At 53.3% G+C, this 16,991-nt stretch overlaps 2 protein-coding genes across 2 annotated transcripts in view; one reads left to right on the top strand and one right to left on the bottom strand.

The window, feature by feature from the left end:
• Nucleotides 1-11,896, bottom strand: part of n4bp2 (NEDD4 binding protein 2) — a gene marked incomplete at both ends in the record, with an annotated part of 30,339 nt that extends 18,443 nt beyond the window's left edge. Inside the window, 7 exons of the mRNA XM_080526267.1 lie at nucleotides 4,813-4,901; nucleotides 5,010-5,134; nucleotides 7,977-8,095; nucleotides 8,287-8,314; nucleotides 8,523-8,768; nucleotides 8,847-9,114; nucleotides 11,827-11,896. Coding sequence (XP_080382393.1) covers nucleotides 4,813-4,901; nucleotides 5,010-5,134; nucleotides 7,977-8,095; nucleotides 8,287-8,314; nucleotides 8,523-8,768; nucleotides 8,847-9,114; nucleotides 11,827-11,896 — 945 coding nt within the window. The remainder of the gene's footprint in view (nucleotides 1-4,812; nucleotides 4,902-5,009; nucleotides 5,135-7,976; nucleotides 8,096-8,286; nucleotides 8,315-8,522; nucleotides 8,769-8,846; nucleotides 9,115-11,826) is intronic.
• Nucleotides 11,897-13,456: 1,560 nt separating this feature from the next.
• Nucleotides 13,457-16,991, top strand: part of LOC308153180 (sister chromatid cohesion protein PDS5 homolog A) — a gene marked incomplete at its 3' end in the record, with an annotated part of 41,867 nt that continues 38,332 nt past the window's right edge. Inside the window, exons 1-2 of the mRNA XM_080526266.1 lie at nucleotides 13,457-13,563; nucleotides 14,422-14,602. Of these exons, the coding sequence (XP_080382392.1) occupies nucleotides 14,489-14,602 (114 nt within the window). The 5' untranslated portion in view covers nucleotides 13,457-13,563; nucleotides 14,422-14,488. The remainder of the gene's footprint in view (nucleotides 13,564-14,421; nucleotides 14,603-16,991) is intronic.

The following is a 16,991-nucleotide window of genomic DNA, read 5'->3' as shown; positions in this document are numbered from 1 at the left end:
CTGACATGATTACAATGGTGTTTGAAGCCTTTCTGACTAGTAATGATGTTCTTCTAACTGGGCATAGATTATTTTTTCTTATGATTACTGATGGATAGATGATTCAGTTAGACAGATATATATATATATTGTAAATCGATTTGCATGAAGGCTTCGGTTAAATGTAAAATTCCGTAACCCCTGCGCCAAACACACCATTGTGACGTTGTCGATGCAAGTTGATAGACATACCTTTTTTCTTTTTTTTTTAATTACACCTTTTTATTTATCTATCTATCTATCAAACTATCTACGGTATCTATCTACCACACTATCAAACTATCTATCTATCTCGTAAAAAGTGGGAACTAATAATTCCTAAAAGACACTTGACAGAACTGTCGTTTGGGATTTAGTTTCCGCCTGTGAGACATCTTTGACGCACGTATCAGCTGACCTAAACCAGCCTGTAAACCTGCTCCTCCCCCCTCCCCCTCCTCCTCCTCCTAAACCAGCCTGTAAACCTGCTCCTCCCCCCTCCCCCTCCTCCTCCTCCACCTAAACCAGCCTGTAAACCTGCTCCTCCCCCCTCCCCCTCCTCCTCCTCCTAAACCAGCCTGTAAACCTGCTCCTCCCCCTCCTCCTCCTCAACCAGCCTGTAAACCTGCTCCTCCCCCCTCCTCCTCCTCCTCCTCCTAAACCAGCCTGTAAACCTGCTCCTCCCCCTCCCCCTCCTCCTCCTCCTAAACCAGCCTGTAAACCTGCTCCTCCCCCCTCCCCCTCCTCCTCCACCTAAACCAGCCTGTAAACCTGCTCCTCCCCCTCCTCCTCCTAAACCAGCCTGTAAACCTGCTCCTCCCCCCTCCCCCTCCTCCTCCTCCTAAACCAGCCTGTAAACCTGCTCCTCCCCCCTCCCCCTCCTCCTCCACCTAAACCAGCCTGTAAACCTGCTCCTCCCCCCTCCCCCTCCTCCTCCTCCTAAACCAGCCTGTAAACCTGCTCCTCCCCCCTCCCCCTCCTCCTCCTCCTAAACCAGCCTGTAAACCTGCTCCTCCCCCTCCTCCTCCTCCTCCTCCTAAACCAGCCTGTAAACCTGCTCCTCCCCCCTCCCCCTCCTCCTCCTCCTAAACCAGCCTGTAAACCTGCTCCTCCCCCCTCCCCCTCCTCCTCCTCCTAAACCAGCCTGTAAACCTGCTCCTCCCCCCTCCCCCTCCTCCTAAACCAGCCTGTAAACCTGCTCCTCCCCCCTCCCCCTCCTCCTCCTCCTAAACCAGCCTGTAAACCTGCTCCTCCCCCCTCCCCCTCCACCTAAACCAGCCTGTAAACCTGCTCCTCCCCCTCCTCCTCCTCCTAAACCAGCCTGTAAACCTGCTCCTCCCCCCTCCCCCTCCCCCTCCTCCTAAACCAGCCTGTAAACCTGCTCCTCCCCCCTCCCCCTCCTCCTCCTCCTAAACCAGCCTGTAAACCTGCTCCTCCCCCTCCCCCTCCTCCTCCTCCTAAACCAGCCTGTAAACCTGCTCCTCCCCCCTCCTCCTCCTCCTCCACCTAAACCAGCCTGTAAACCTGCTCCTCCCCCCTCCCCCTAAACCAGCCTGTAAACCTGCTCCTCCCCCCTCCCCCTCCTCCTCCACCTAAACCAGCCTGTAAACCTGCTCCTCCCCCTCCCCCTCCTCCTCCTCCTAAACCAGCCTGTAAACCTGCTCCTCCCCCCTCCTCCTCCTCCTAAACCAGCCTGTAAACCTGCTCCTCCCCCCTCCCCCTCCTCCTCCTCCTAAACCAGCCTGTAAACCTGCTCCTCCCCCCTCCCCCTCCTCCTCCTCCTAAACCAGCCTGTAAACCTGCTCCTCCCCCCTCCCCCTCCTCCTCCTCCTAAACCAGCCTGTAAACCTGCTCCTCCCCCTCCTCCTCCTCCTCCTCCTAAACCAGCCTGTAAACCTGCTCCTCCCCCCTCCCCCTCCTCCTCCTCCTAAACCAGCCTGTAAACCTGCTCCTCCCCCCTCCCCCTCCTCCTCCTCCTAAACCAGCCTGTAAACCTGCTCCTCCCCCCTCCCCCTCCTCCTCCTCCTAAACCAGCCTGTAAACCTGCTCCTCCTCCTCCTCCTCCTCCTAAACCAGCCTGTAAACCTGCTCCTCCCCCTCCCCCTCCTCCTCCTAAACCAGCCTGTAAACCTGCTCCTCCCCCCTCCCCCTCCTCCTCCTCCTAAACCAGCCTGTAAACCTGCTCCTCCCCCTCCTCCTCCTCCTCCTAAACCAGCCTGTAAACCTGCTCCTCCCCCCTCCCCCTCCTCCTCCTCCTAAACCAGCCTGTAAACCTGCTCCTCCCCCCTCCCCCTCCTCCTCCTCCTAAACCAGCCTGTAAACCTGCTCCTCCCCCCTCCCCCTCCTCCTCCACCTAAACCAGCCTGTAAACCTGCTCCTCCCCCCTCCCCCTCCTCCTCCTCCTAAACCAGCCTGTAAACCTGCTCCTCCTCCTCCTCCTCCTCCTAAACCAGCCTGTAAACCTGCTCCTCCCCCCTCCCCCTCCCCCTCCACCTAAACCAGCCTGTAAACCTGCTCCTCCCCCCTCCCCCTCCTCCTCCTCCTAAACCAGCCTGTAAACCTGCTCCTCCCCCCTCCCCCTCCTCCTCCTCCTAAACCAGCCTGTAAACCTGCTCCTCCCCCCTCCCCCTCCTCCTCCTCCTAAACCAGCCTGTAAACCTGCTCCTCCTCCTCCTCCTCCTAAACCAGCCTGTAAACCTGCTCCTCCCCCCTCCCCCTCCCCCTCCTCCTAAACCAGCCTGTAAACCTGCTCCTCCCCCCTCCCCCTCCTCCCCCACCTAAACCAGCCTGTAAACCTGCTCCTCCCCCCTCCCCCTCCTCCTCCTCCTAAACCAGCCTGTAAACCTGCTCCTCCCCCCTCCCCCTCCTCCTCCTCCTAAACCAGCCTGTAAACCTGCTCCTCCTCCTCCTCCTCCTCCTAAACCAGCCTGTAAACCTGCTCCTCCCCCTCCCCCTCCTCCTCCTAAACCAGCCTGTAAACCTGCTCCTCCCCCCTCCCCCTCCTCCTCCTCCTAAACCAGCCTGTAAACCTGCTCCTCCCCCCTCCCCCTCCTCCTCCTCCTAAACCAGCCTGTAAACCTGCTCCTCCCCCCTCCCCCTCCTCCTCCTCCTAAACCAGCCTGTAAACCTGCTCCTCCCCCCTCCCCCTCCTCCTCCTCCTAAACCAGCCTGTAAACCTGCTCCTCCTCCTCCTCCTCCTAAACCAGCCTGTAAACCTGCTCCTCCCCCCTCCCCCTCCTCCTCCTCCTAAACCAGCCTGTAAACCTGCTCCTCCCCCCTCCCCCTCCTCCTCCTCCTAAACCAGCCTGTAAACCTGCTCCTCCCCCCTCCCCCTCCTCCTCCTCCTAAACCAGCCTGTAAACCTGCTCCTCCCCCCTCCCCCTCCTCCTCCTCCTAAACCAGCCTGTAAACCTGCTCCTCCCCCTCCTCCTCCTCCTCCACCTAAACCAGCCTGTAAACCTGCTCCTCCCCCCTCCCCCTCCTCCTCCACCTAAACCAGCCTGTAAACCTGCTCCTCCCCCCTCCCCCTCCTCCTCCTCCTAAACCAGCCTGTAAACCTGCTCCTCCCCCCTCCCCCTCCTCCTCCTCCTAAACCAGCCTGTAAACCTGCTCGCTACCATGTTTGTTCTGAAGGATTGGTTGCAGCAAATTATTTGAGCCACATTGATGGAACAGAACTGTGTGTGTGTGTGTGTGTGTGTGTGTGTGATTCATGAACAGAACTGAGCTGAAATTATCACGAATTAGAAAAACTACCCAGGAATACCCCCTGGAGAGCAGGTTTACTCGAACAACAACATGTAACAGCCTTAAGGCCGATTTAAAGTTCTGCGTCGAATTTACGTGCGTAGCTTACGTATTCTACGTAAGGGGTCTCGCACTTTACACTTCTGCGTAGGCCGCGCTGCAATTACACCGTCACATCGCTAGGTGGCAGTGTGTTTTCAGCCCCTGTGCTGTGCCTCTTCCGGTTAGGAACTCAACGGAGCTCAAAGCTCAAAGCGGCATAATAGCGATCTTTTTGTTGTTATGCTTGTTGTAAATAAAAGTTCTATGATGCATTGAAATGACATTAAACTAAGATAATACGATGGTTATCATAATTTTTCAAATCTTTATTAATGAGTAATTACAGAAAAAGTAAATGACATTTCTGTCATGGCTTCCGCATTTTGGCCGACGAGAGAGTCGGAATCATGTGACGCAACCAAGTGGACCAATCACAGAGCTGACGCGTACGCTCACGCTCTGACGCGTAGTTAGATTTTTTTGAGAGGAGCGCGTCAAGGCTACGCACGGTCACGTGGGACTACGTAAGCTTACGCGTAGCCTACGGCGTCGACTTTACGCAGAACTTTAAATCGGCCTTTAGTGTTAGCTTAGCTTAATGAATGGAGCCCTTAGTGTTAGCTTAGCTTAACGACAAAAAAAAAAACCTAGGTTTAGAAGAAGGTGATAGAAGAAGGTTTTTCCTCCTATCAATGGCCCCGGGCCTGAGCTGGATTACTCTTCCTGCTACGACTGGTGGATTGATGATTCACTTGCTTAGTCAAATGTATAGATTGTAAGTCGTTTTGGAATAAGGCGTCTGCTAAATGCCAAACATGTAAAATGTAAATGAATGGTGCCCTTAGTGTTAGCTTAGCTTAATGAATGGTGTCCTTAGTGTAAGCTTAGCTGAATGAATGGAGCCCTTAGTGTTAGCTTAGCTTAATGATTGGAGCCCTTAGTGTTAGCTTAGCTTAATGAATGGTGTCCTTAGTGTTAGCTTAGACAAAGCTGTGCTGTGCTGACCTGAGCGACGTAGGGCCTCATCTCCCAGCCCTGCATGTTGGTGTTGTCGATGACGATGGGAGACCTTCCGCTCTCGAACGCCTCCTTGGCTGCAGGGGAGGGGGAGGAGTCAACACAGTGTGTTACCGGATCAGAGTGTGTGTTATGTAGCTCAGTACAGAGTGTGTGCGTGTGTGTGTGTGTGTGTGTGTGTGTACCTCTACTGTGGTTCCAGTCGTGGGCCTGCCCCAGCTCAGCGGCGTCGTAGCGATAGTCTCCATGACGACTGAAGAAGTCGTCCGTGCTCAACACCACTCCCCCTGGGTTCTGCTCCAACATGGCCCTGATCACACACACACACACACACACACATGCACACACGCACACACGCGCACAGGCGCACACACGCACACAATCAGTCAATCAGTCAGCCAGTCAGGTCAGCCAGTCAGTCAGTCAGTCAGTGAGTCAGTGAGTCAGTCAGCGCTCTTGTTAAAAAACCGTTCCACAACGGTTCATATTGCTCAGTTGACAGAGTCTACCCGTGTCTGTCTGTGTCTGTGTCTGTTTGTCTGTGTCTGTCTTTGTCGGTCTGTGTCTGTCTGTGTCTGTAATTGTCTGTCTGTACCCTCCTATCCTGCCCCCCCCCCTCTCTTACCTGGCTAAGGTCTACCTGCCCCCCCCCCCCCCCCCCCCCCTCTCGCTCTTACCTGGCTAAGGTCTACCTGCCCCCCCCCTCTCTCTCTTACCTGGCTAAGGTCTACCTGCCCCCCCCCCTCTCTTACCTGCAGGGATTAAAGCAAAAACAAAATCTCCTGACGGAAAAAAAAAATCAGGCCAAATCGGGGCCGGTGCGGTGGCTTTCCGTGCGCAAAGCGCGCGTGCGTTTTTCCGTTCTACGTTCTAATGCTTTGACTTTTCTTTCGAAAAATGTAAATACATTTCCGCGTTGTAGAAAATCAATGACACATCGCTAGTCAACTAACACAGCTTGTTTTGTGAGCCTGCTAAACAATGTACAGTAGTGTTATAGTTAACTAGGTAGCAGTCCAATCCATTACGTTGCAGTATTTTGGACTTGAATAGCGAGTTTGTGTTGTGATTCTCAACAACGTTGAAACGTAGTTTCGCCCTTTTCCATATTTTTTAATAATAAATGTGTGGACTGACGATGTAGCGCAGCCTAACTTATTCTAATAATTATTTAACATACTTTTATTGTGATAATTATTCCCCCCTCCTCCCAGACAAGGTCACATTATTATTGGATTGGTTGTTTGCGTGTCGGGTGAAGTTAGCTAAACATTTAACCTGCTAGCTAGCAAGAGAAACATAATGTCACGGGGCCCCGCGGTGGTGTAGCGGTCTACGCACTGGCCGCTAGTGCATGCTGCCCACCGGGGCCGGGGTTCGTATCCCGGCTCGCCAGATCCAGATATGGCCGAGGCACACGGGAAGCGGCATATTGGCCGGCCGCTTCCGAGGGCGGTATAGGAGTATTTCTGGACTAGGATCCGTCGCGCAACACCGCCCCCTGGGCGCCGGAATAACGGTACTGGGCTCGAGGAGCCAGTCAGCCTAGTCTGCCTGGCGGCCTCTTCTGGGACTGCCGGCCACGGGGTCGTGCGGCGGATCCTATGCAATAGGCAGGGGATAATTGGATGCTAAGTTGGGTTAAATTGGCTACCAAATTGGGTGAAAAAGGGATAAAATCTGAAAAAATAAAAAATAAAAAATAAAATAAAGAAACATAATGTCACTCTCCAAAGGTCTAAAGAGGAAAGTTGACGGTGAAAACAGGGCATTTAAACAGGAATGGACAGCGAACTATGCGTTCATCCTACCTGGTTTCATCAAAGCAAAGCCGTTGTGAGACTCACATTTTCCGTGCTCACAATGAATGTTCCCTTCCACCTATACATGCGAGTCGTCCTTTTCATCAATGAATGTGATAAAGACGCGCTAGAGGAATCGATTGGTGCATAAAAACCTTGAGAACTGCCGGATTAAAGTGACGTCCATAATAATAATAAAAAATAATAATACATTAGACTTATAGCGCTTTTCTAGACACTCAAAGACGTCCATATCACCAGATAACAAATAGTGACCGATGGGAGATGCCAGTTTTCTCATTAAGTGAGATTTAATAGCCTAATATTATTTTTTCTATTTTTAATGAATGGCTCATTGTAATTATTATCCCTAGTAAGGTAGCGTGTTTGCTCTGTCGTTTCAGGAGCATATAGGCAGCCTATGCACCACCACCCCTCCATGATCAAGCGGATTCAGCTTTTTTTTTTTTTTGCGCCGATTTTGTTGTCAATGTTTTTCATCAAATTAAACTGCATTTGCTTTGTTACTGTTCACATGTGTGGTGCAGTCACATAGCCTATAAGTAAACATTAAGTTTGAATGATTTACTGAGCTGGCGTTACTTTTTTCAAACTACACACCGCATGTCGTCTATTTCAGCACCACGCACCATGTCCACCTACTTATCACTATGAGGGGTTCAGCGTCAGTGCACCCCGCTCTGTTACTGTCGCATAGTTGTAGCCAATAAAGGCCTATATGTAGGCTATTATATATCATTTATATACCTAATACCGACATCAAAATAGATTGTCTGCCTCTACAAATCATATTACACCAGGTAAAATCCGTCACAACTTGGAATAAATCCGTCGCAACTTGGAATAAATTGACGGAAATCCGTCGTAGCGACGGAGAACTTTAATCCCTGTACCTGGCTACGGTCTACCTGCCCCCCCCCCCCTCTCTCTCTCTTACCTGGCTAAGGTCTACCTGCCCCCCCCCTCTCTCTCTCTCTTACCTGGCTAAGGTCTACCTGCCCCCCCCCCCCTCTCTCTCTCTCTTACCTGGCTAAGGTCTACCTGCCCCCCCCCCCCCCTCTCTCTCTTACCTGGCTAAGGTCTACCTGCCCCGCCCTCCCCCTCTCTCTCTTACCTGGCTAAGGTGGTCTTGCCCGACCCCCCCTCTCTCTCTCTTACCTGGCTAAGGTGGACTTGCCCCCCCCCTCTCTCTCTCTCTTACCTGGCTAAGGTCTACCTGCCCCCCCCCCTCCTCTCTCTCTTACCTGGCTAAGGTGGACTTGCCCCCCCCCTCTCTCTCTCTCTTACCTGGCTAAGGTGGACTTGCCCCCCTCTCTCTCTCTCTCTTACCTGGCTAAGGTGGACTTGCCCGACCCCGGGGCTCCTCTCAGCATGACCAGGACCTGCCCTTCCAGACGGAGCCTCCCCAGGGGGGGCGGGGCCAGGGGGGGCGGGGCCAGGGGGGGCGGGGCCAGGGGGGGCGGGGCCAGGGGGGGCGGGGCCTGGCTGGGCCAGCGTGAGCGAGCGTGCGCGGCCTGGGAGCTCCAGACGAGGGAGGGGGGGTTTGGGACCACCGGGGTGATGAAAGACGGCTGCTGGTTACCCTGGTTGTTACCCTGGTTACCCTGGTTGTTACCCTGGTTGTTACCCTGGTTGTTACCCTGGTTACGGAGGCGGAACTCCGCGGCCTGAACGTTCCAGAGCATCCCCGAACATCCCATGCTGAGCTGCTGAACCTCCTCCTCCTCCTCCTTCTCCTTCTCCTCCTCCTCCTCCTCCTGCTGCTGCTGCTGCTGTTGTGCTGCTGCGTTCCCCACCTTGGGTCTCGCCCCCCCGACCGCCCCCCAGCCCCCGCCCCGCCCCCTCCCTGAGGAGGAGGAGGAGGTGGAAGTGGACTGGGTCTGCTGCTTCCTGTAGGTCTGGAAGGCGGAGGGGCGGCCGGAGGCCCCCAGGTCCAAAGGGCCGTTGGGTTTGGGCCCGGCTGCCGTTTGAGTTCCTCCTGAGTCCTCCTGGCCGCCCACCGCCCCCCCCGCGCCTCCTCCTCCCAGGGAGCTGAGCTCGGTGACCGGGGAGCGAGCTGCTCCAGAGGGCTGCCCCCCCCCCGCGGAGGAGGCCCGCCCCTCCCCGGCCCCCCCCCTCCTCCTGGGGCTGGACCGGAGGAGCTCCGGGAGGGCCTGTGGTGGAGGGGTAGGGGGGGTAGGGGGCGGGGGGAGGGAGGACAGGGGGGGGTTCTGGTTCAGGCTCTCCAGCTCGCGGTCGATGAGGAGGTCCATTTCCTCCGTCAGGTCGGCGTCGTCGTCGACCCGGGGAGGGGAGGAGGGGGGGGGGGCTCCTCCTGTCGAGGTGGGGGGGTCAGGGTCTGGGGGGGGGGGGGGGCTCAGGAGAGCGGCGGCGGTCAGCTCGAACCCGGAGACACGGGGAGGGAGGGGGGAGGCGACCCCCTCCGCCGCCACAGAGAGCTCCAGGAGGGAATCCATCGCATTCTCAACTGGAGGGAGAGAAGGAGGGAGAGGAGGAGGGAGAGAAGGAGGGAGAGGAGGAGGGAGAGAAGGAGGGAGAGGAGGAGGGAGAGGAGGAGGGAGAGAAGGAGGGAGAGGAGGAGGGAGAGAAGGAGGGAGAGGAGGAGGGAGAGAAGGAGGGAGAGGAGGAGGGAGAGAAGGAGGGAGAGGAGGAGGGAGAGAAGGAGGGAGAGGAGGAGGGAGAGAAGGAGGGAACCCATCTTTTTAATATTGCCTTTAAATGACTAAATAATAAAATGATGATTTATATAATGATTGGAGCACTTTGAGCTGCAACGTTTGCAGGAAAAGCGCTATACAAATATAAGTTATTATTATTATTATATTATAAGAACCTAAAATATAAGCTTGTTTTACTCCATTGTTTGTAAACAATACATTTGCAAACAAACAATGTATAGCTTCAAAACATGGTTACAACTATCATTCTGATCTCATGGATGGACAGTACCAGAACTGAGACCAGCCTTATCCCTTCTCTGTTTACTAACATGGCTGTGAGTTAACTGGCTTTCTGGTTGTTTGATTTAAAGGATTGCAACTTTAAGTTATTTACAATACTTTAGCCACATAAGTGGGAGGTTTTGCATTCCCGCATATAGGTGTAGCGTAGTGTAAGTTCCGATAGTGTCTTATCATACAGTGATTCAATGTAACGTTGACTTGAGGTCAAAACAGCTACTACTAACTTACACTACTTGATACAACATAATACACTACATACATCGAGCAGCGTGTTGCCAATGTTGTCCAAAACAAACAAATCAAGAAAGACGAGTTACCCAACAACGGCATTCTTACGGTGGAAATGCATCTAATCGAGAGACACAGATGGAAAAGTAAGTAAAATGGTAAGTAGCTAAGTCAAATGTATTTCTATAGCACCTATCCCAGACCAGGGGTCACATATTACAAGAACATAATAAAACAGCTAAAGTCATAGCATGTTAAAATAGGCAAACAAGTGAAAATAAGAACAAGTAACAAACAACAAGTGTACAACAATATCAACAGGACACAGAAAGACAAGCCTTTGGGGTCTATACAGGACAGTCTTTAGCTGGGGGGTGTGGTTGCGGTCGATCACACCACGTCAGAGAAAACTACTTATCAGACAATCATTAACATCGATCATCAGATAGGAAGGTGTATTAGTCATGGGACCAGGAACGCACCTTAGCTCCGACACGGGTCATGTGGGACAGAGGTGGGACATGGGTGGGACAGAGGTGGGACATGGGTGGGACATGGGTGGGACAGAGGAGGGACATGGGTGGGACAGAGGTGGGACATGGGTGGGACAGAGGTGGGACATGGGTGGGACAGAGGTGGGACATGGGTGGGACAGAGGTGGGACATGGGTGGGACAGAGGAGGGACAGAGGTGGGACAGAGGTGGGACAGAGGTGGGACATGGGTGGGACATGGGTGGGACAGAGGTGGGACATGGGTGGGACAGAGGTGGGACATGGGTGGGACAGAGGTGGGACATGGGTGGGACAGAGGTGGGACATGGGTGGGACAGAGGTGGGACAGAGATGGGACATGGGTGGGACATGGGTGGGACAGAGGTGGGACATGGGTGGGACATGGGTGGGACAGAGGTGGGACAGAGGTGGGACAGAGGTGGGACATGGGTGGGACATGGGTGGGACATGGGTGGGACAGAGGAGGGACATGGGTGGGACAGAGGTGGGACATGGGTGGGACAGAGGTGGGACATGGGTGGGACAGAAGTGGGACATGGGTGGGACAGAGGAGGGACAGAGGTGGGACAGAGGTGGGACAGAGGTGGGACAGAGGTGGGACAGGGGTGGGACAGAGGTGGGACAGAGGTGGGACAGGGGTGGGACAGGGGTGGGGGACAGAGGTGGGACATGGGTGGGACAGAGGTGGGACATGGGTGGGACAGAGGAGGGACAGAGGTGGGACATGGGTGGGACAGAGGAGGGACAGAGGTGGGACATGGGTGGGACAGAGGAGGGACAGAGGTGGGACATGGGTGGGACAGAGGTGGGACATGGGTGGGACATGGGTGGGACATGGGTGGGACAGAGGTGGGACAGAGGAGGGACAGAGGTGGGACAGAGGTGGGACATGGGTGTGACAGAGGTGGGACAGAGGTGGGACATGGGTGGGACAGAGGTGGGACATGGGTGGGACAGAGGTGGGACAGAGGTGGGACATGGGTGGGACAGAGGTGGGACATGGGTGGGACAGAGGTGGAACATGGGTGGGACAGAGGAGGGACATGGGTGGGACATGGGTGGGACATGGGTGGGACAGAGATGGGACATGGGTGGGACATGGGTGGGACATGGGTGTGACAGAGGTGGGACATGGGTGGGACAGAGGTGGGACATGGGTGGGACAGAGATGGGACATGGGTGTGACAGAGGTGGGACATGGGTGGGACAGAGGTGGGACATGGGTGGGACAGAGGTGGGACATGGGTGTGACAGGGGTGGGACATGGGTGGGACAGGGGTGGGACATGGGTGGGACATGGGTGGGACATGGGTGGGACAGAGGTGGGACAGAGGAGGGACATGGGTGGGACAGAGGTGGGACATGGGTGCTATCTGTATCTACACCGTGCTATCTATCTAATCTTTGCATGTTGAACTTTGACCTCCAGGTTTCAGCAACATCGTCATCGTGGACAGTGCCCAGCCTCACTCACCTCTGAAGTCACACTCGGAGAGCAGCAGGTAGACCACCTCGGGGGCCAGGTGGGAGAACATCTCCTGCATGCTGCCAACCATCTCGTCGTCGTCGTCGTTGTTGCGATAAGAAGAAGAAGAAGAGTTCGGGTCCGAGTTCGGTTGCAGAGTCACGGGCGGACCACCAACGAGGAAGAAGTTGTTATTCGCGTTACTAAATCCACTTCTGTCTGTGGTCAGCGGGGGTCGCGCCGGGCTGTCGCCGCTCTTCTTTTTCCGTGGCATCGTCGCCGTGTTTGTGTGTGTGTCCCCAAGCCTGGGAGAAGGGTCCGAGCCTGGGAGAAGGGTCCGAGCCTGGCTCCTACAGTTGTATCCACGGCTGACCCGAGCTCAACGCAAAAAAAAAAAAAACCTGCTGGTTCGGGGGGGAGGCAGCAACACTCAGGCGACACAGCGCTCCCCGCGGAGGGAATGGGAACTGCAGCGTGTGCATAATGACCTGGGTGAAGGCAAGGCAGTAATAATAATAATTAGGCATCTCTAGTTGTGCTTACAACGTTTCGTGTCAGATGGTGGTGGCGGGGATGTTATTTAGGAGATTTGTTCCAAAAGTTGTTCCATATTGTCGTTTTATGCATTGCACACCTAAGGTCAATGTGTTTGGTTTTGTGTTGTGTTGGAACGACAGCCTCCTCCTTCTGTGTTGTTCCATATTGTCATTTTATGCAGACCTACGGTCAATGTTTTTGGTTTTGTATATTGTATTATATTGGTGTTGGTGAGATGTTTTGATATTTGTATTCTAAATAATAAAATAAAATAAATTCTTCCTTATTTAGCAAATGGCCCCTGGCCCGAGCTGAGATGACATGCTCCTGCTATGACTGACGGATGACAGACTCACTAGTTAAATACGTTCGACTATTTGTTTCGTCTGCTAAATGCCAAAAATGTAAATGATTTTCCACATCCAAGCTGTCAAGTTGTTTTTTCTTTCTCTTGGCGTTTGCAAACTATCCAAACATGGCAGACGTGGGGGTGTGGGCATGGGAGGTGTGGGCATGGGAGGTGTGGGCCTGGGAGGTGTGGGCATGGGAGGTGTGGGCCTGGGAGGTGTGGGCAGAGACAGTGAGTTTGGTGTGGGCATGGGAGGTGTGGGCATGGGAGGTGTGGGCCTGGGAGGTGTGGGCCTGGGAGGTGTGGGCAGAGACAGTGAGTTTGGTGTGGGATGGGATCCTCCGATATGTTCGCTTGAATAACCGCCCTGCCATGCATACACAACTCCCCCGCTTCCCATATTGCCCCTATGAACGGGTTTAAGATCAGTCTATCCTATCTAAATTGTATCCTTCACCACTCGAGGAGACAATACTACACTGACCTCGGATCAGAGTATAGAGGACATGTCATCCGCCCTAACCGGACAGGAAGTGGTGCTGTGTGGTTTTTCCGACTCCCGCCTCATTGATTTTGTGTTGCAGTACCAACTGCAGACCATGGGGGGCGCAGTGTTGCAGTACCAACTGCAGACCATGGGGGGGGGGCGCTGTGTTGCAGTACCAACTGCAGACCATGGGGGGGGGGGGGCGCTGTGTTGCAGTACCAACTGCAGACCATGGGGGGCGCTGTGCACCAAACATTCAGAGAGCACATTCAAACCGCTCTCACTGAGAGAGAAGAGAGAAGGAGCTTTGTGCCGAAACTAAAAAACCAAACCTGTGTGCCAGACTCATGAATTAAAACGGCCCTTTCGAGAGGTAAATATGGGCAGGGAGTGTAATCACAGTGTAATCTGCGCTGCTTCGGCATGGGACAAGTGATTGTAGTTGTTTCCAGCGTCCTTTCGGTGTGTTTACGGGGACGTTGAGCCCCTCCGCGGGGTGAGTTGGGAGGCGGCGGCGTAGAGAAGCGATGTGTTGCTGAAGTTGAAAGAAACAAACAAGTTACATTTATCAGCTGTTTTTCCTGCCGAATAAAGTTGTTGTTCCGCTCGGGCTCGGCAGCGTGTGGTCCGGGGCAGACCCCGGGGGGGCAGGGGGGGTCTGGGGTACTTCTGTGCTGCTCCGTTGCGGCGGCAGCAGCAGCAGCAGGAGGAACATGTCTGTGGGGTGATGGGCTGATCCTCTGCGGCCTAGCACAGCTTTAGCTTAGCATTAGCGAGTTAGCGTGGCATCTACCCTGAGCTAGCTATAGCCTCGCAGCTGCACATGTGTACTCGGGGGTGTTGGGAGATGTGATCCCGGGTGTGTCCCGCTCCTGGTCGGGCCGACAGACAGACAGACAGACACACTTCCACATGTCCTGGTGCTTTAACGGAGCCGTGTGGGACAGGAGGAGGATGTGTGCAGCGGGTGGCTGGCTGGGCTAGCTTAGCTTAGCTTAGCCGAGTGCTGCTGCTTTCTGTTTTATTCGGGGTTCTCGGGGTCAGATGTTCAGATGTTCTCCTCCGGGGGGGATGCGTCACCGTGTCGGCCTCTCGCGCTGCGGTTCCCTCCTCGCTGTGTTGCCCCGGACGGATCGTCGGAGGCTGAACACGCCGTTTTAAACGGGCTTTTGGAGAAGTGCGGTAGAATGGTTTGTGTGTTTGTGTTGAACTGTTGTTGTGTGACCCGTAGAGGCCAGTAGAGGACCGTGTGGACCAGCAGAGAGGACACCGTGGACCAGAGCCCTCCTGCCGCCTCCATGGAGTTCCCGCAGCAGCAGAAGCCGGCGGGGGACGGCAAGATCACCTATCCGCCGGGGGTGAAGGAGATCACGGATAAGATCAGCAACGATGAGATGGTCAAACGGCTGAAGGTAGGATGGACCCACCTGTTGGCTACCTGTCATATTGTTTATATATATTATATTATTCTAGAACACTGATGACACAAGCCTGGTTCTAGAACACTGATGACACAAGCCTGGTTCTAGAACACTGATGACACAAGCCTGGTTCTAGAACACTGATGACACAAGCCTGGTTCTAGAACACTGATGACACAAGCCTGGTTCTATGTTATGTTATGTTATGTTATGTTAATTTCATTTATAATGCGCCCCCCATCCAACTTTTACATGGGCCCGGGGCGCAGCCCGGGTAAAGGAACAGATAAAGACAAAGACAAGGAACACAGAAAGCAATCAGACACAGACGACTTAAACGTAAAACTCAGGCATACAATTCACAACAAATAGGGAGTAGACTTAGGGAACATCATTGACGAAGAGGTGGGTTTTTAACTTGGCTCTAAAGGAGTCCAGAGTGGGGGCAAACTTGATGGCAGAAGGGAGCGCGTTCCACAGGGTCGGTGCTATCACCGCAAAGGCACGGTCACCCTTCCTCTTGAGGTTGGTACGTGGGACCCTCAGGCTGAGTTGGGCGTCGGACCTGAGCCTGGGTCTGGGCCTTGAGGAGGTAGACTGGTCCAGGAGGTCCTTGATGTATGGTGGGGCGAGACTGTTGAGAGCTTTAAAAACAAAGGTGCAGATTTTGAACTTCACTCTCTTCTTCATTGGGAGCCAGTGAAGGGAGATGAGGACAGGGGAGATGTGGTCCCTCATTTTGGTGCCTGACACCAGCCTGGCAGCGGCATTTTGGACTAGCTGCAGGCGGTAGATGGTCTTATCAGGAAGTCCCGCATATAGTGAGTTGCAGTAGTCGAGCCTAGATGATATTAGCATGAGGACGACCCTCCTCAGGTCGCTGGGGGTGAGGAAGGACTTGATCTTGGCTATGATGCGTAGTTGGTATAGGCATGCCTTCACGACGGAGCTCACTTGTCGGTCAAGGTTAAGCTCGGAGTCAATGATGACACCGAGGTTCTTGACATGTGGTCTGACAAGGGTGGACAGGCTTCCCATGTTGGTGCTGAGCTGAGTGATGGCGGTGGTGTTGCCGATGAGGAGGATTTCCCCCTTGCTCTCATTCAGCTGTAGGAAGCTCTGGGCCATCCACTCCTTCACATCGCGGAGGCAGTCCATCAGGCGCTTCAGATCGGCGGGGTCGTCAGTGTTGATTGACAGGTAGAGCTGGGTGTCGTCCGCATAGCAGTGGAATGAGATATTGTAGCGTTGAGGGATTAGACATAGGGGGAGCATGTAGAGGGAGAACAAGATGGGACCGAGGTTCTAGAACACTGATGACACAAGCCTGGTTCTAGAACACTGATGACACAAGCCTGACTCTAGATCTTGCATCAATGTCCACACACTGCCACCCCCCCCCCCCCCTAACTTTGTAAACATGTATGTAAACTCTCATAGCAGCTATGGCTAGCTGCTCTGCTTTTCAGATACGTCATATATTATGTCAAAGTGCATTCATGACGTTTTCATTCTATAAGCACAGTGATAAGAGTGCAAATAGTGGTTATATACAACATGATAGTGATCAGTGGCATAACGGGTCTGCACTGCTGGGCCCTACTAATGCAGATGGCCAGAGTTTTTTTTTTCAGCGACTTTTGCTCAATTCATGCCTAGTTTATGTAACAGACTTCTCATTGCGTTGTGTAATTAAACTCTCGGACAGCAGTTTCCCAGTCAACCACACTGTTTAATCTGTCAGTGTTAATCTATAATCAGCAGGTGTTTCATCAGGCAGTGTCCAGGGTTTTTCCTGGCTCAAAATGAGGCGGAGGTGGTACCAGTGGTGTTTGACATCGGGGGGGGACCCATGAAGCAGGGCTGTCTGGGGGTCAAACGAGCATCAAACACTTAATTTCTTTCATTCTGGTGAATTGATATGCACCAATTTGTGCTCTTTCTGCATCAATTTATGGTGGAAATGTCATTATTCATGTAAAGGAAAACACAATATTCAGGCACCAGATGACCATTCAAAATATAATTAAGCAATATCACACGAGAGGGAGTGTGTTATACTGAATATCAGCACGGCTGTGATTCGGTCGTAGGTACGAGGCCGCAGACCGAGTAGAAGACAATCACAGCCGTGCTGATATTCAGTATAACAGCACGACCTCGAGTGTGATATTGCTTTTATACAACAGTTCTACAGCGTGATTTATTAGTTAAAAGCAATAAGCGACAACAGATTATGATTTGTTTGTTTATTTAATCATAAAAATAAACCAAAAATAGTTCCGCAACTGAACTTCAAATGGACTGTTGCCTAGTAACCTGAAAACAAACAATGTAGTCTAATTAACGGTCATTTAGTAGAACATCTGTGAGGCGGAGT

This window comes from Nansenia antarctica (genome assembly GCF_963989245.1).
Source record: "Nansenia antarctica genome assembly, chromosome: 3".
Taxonomy (NCBI): Eukaryota; Metazoa; Chordata; class Actinopteri; order Argentiniformes; family Microstomatidae; genus Nansenia; species Nansenia antarctica.
Note: the sequence above shows the minus strand (reverse complement) of the source record. Positions and strands in the feature narration are given on the sequence as shown.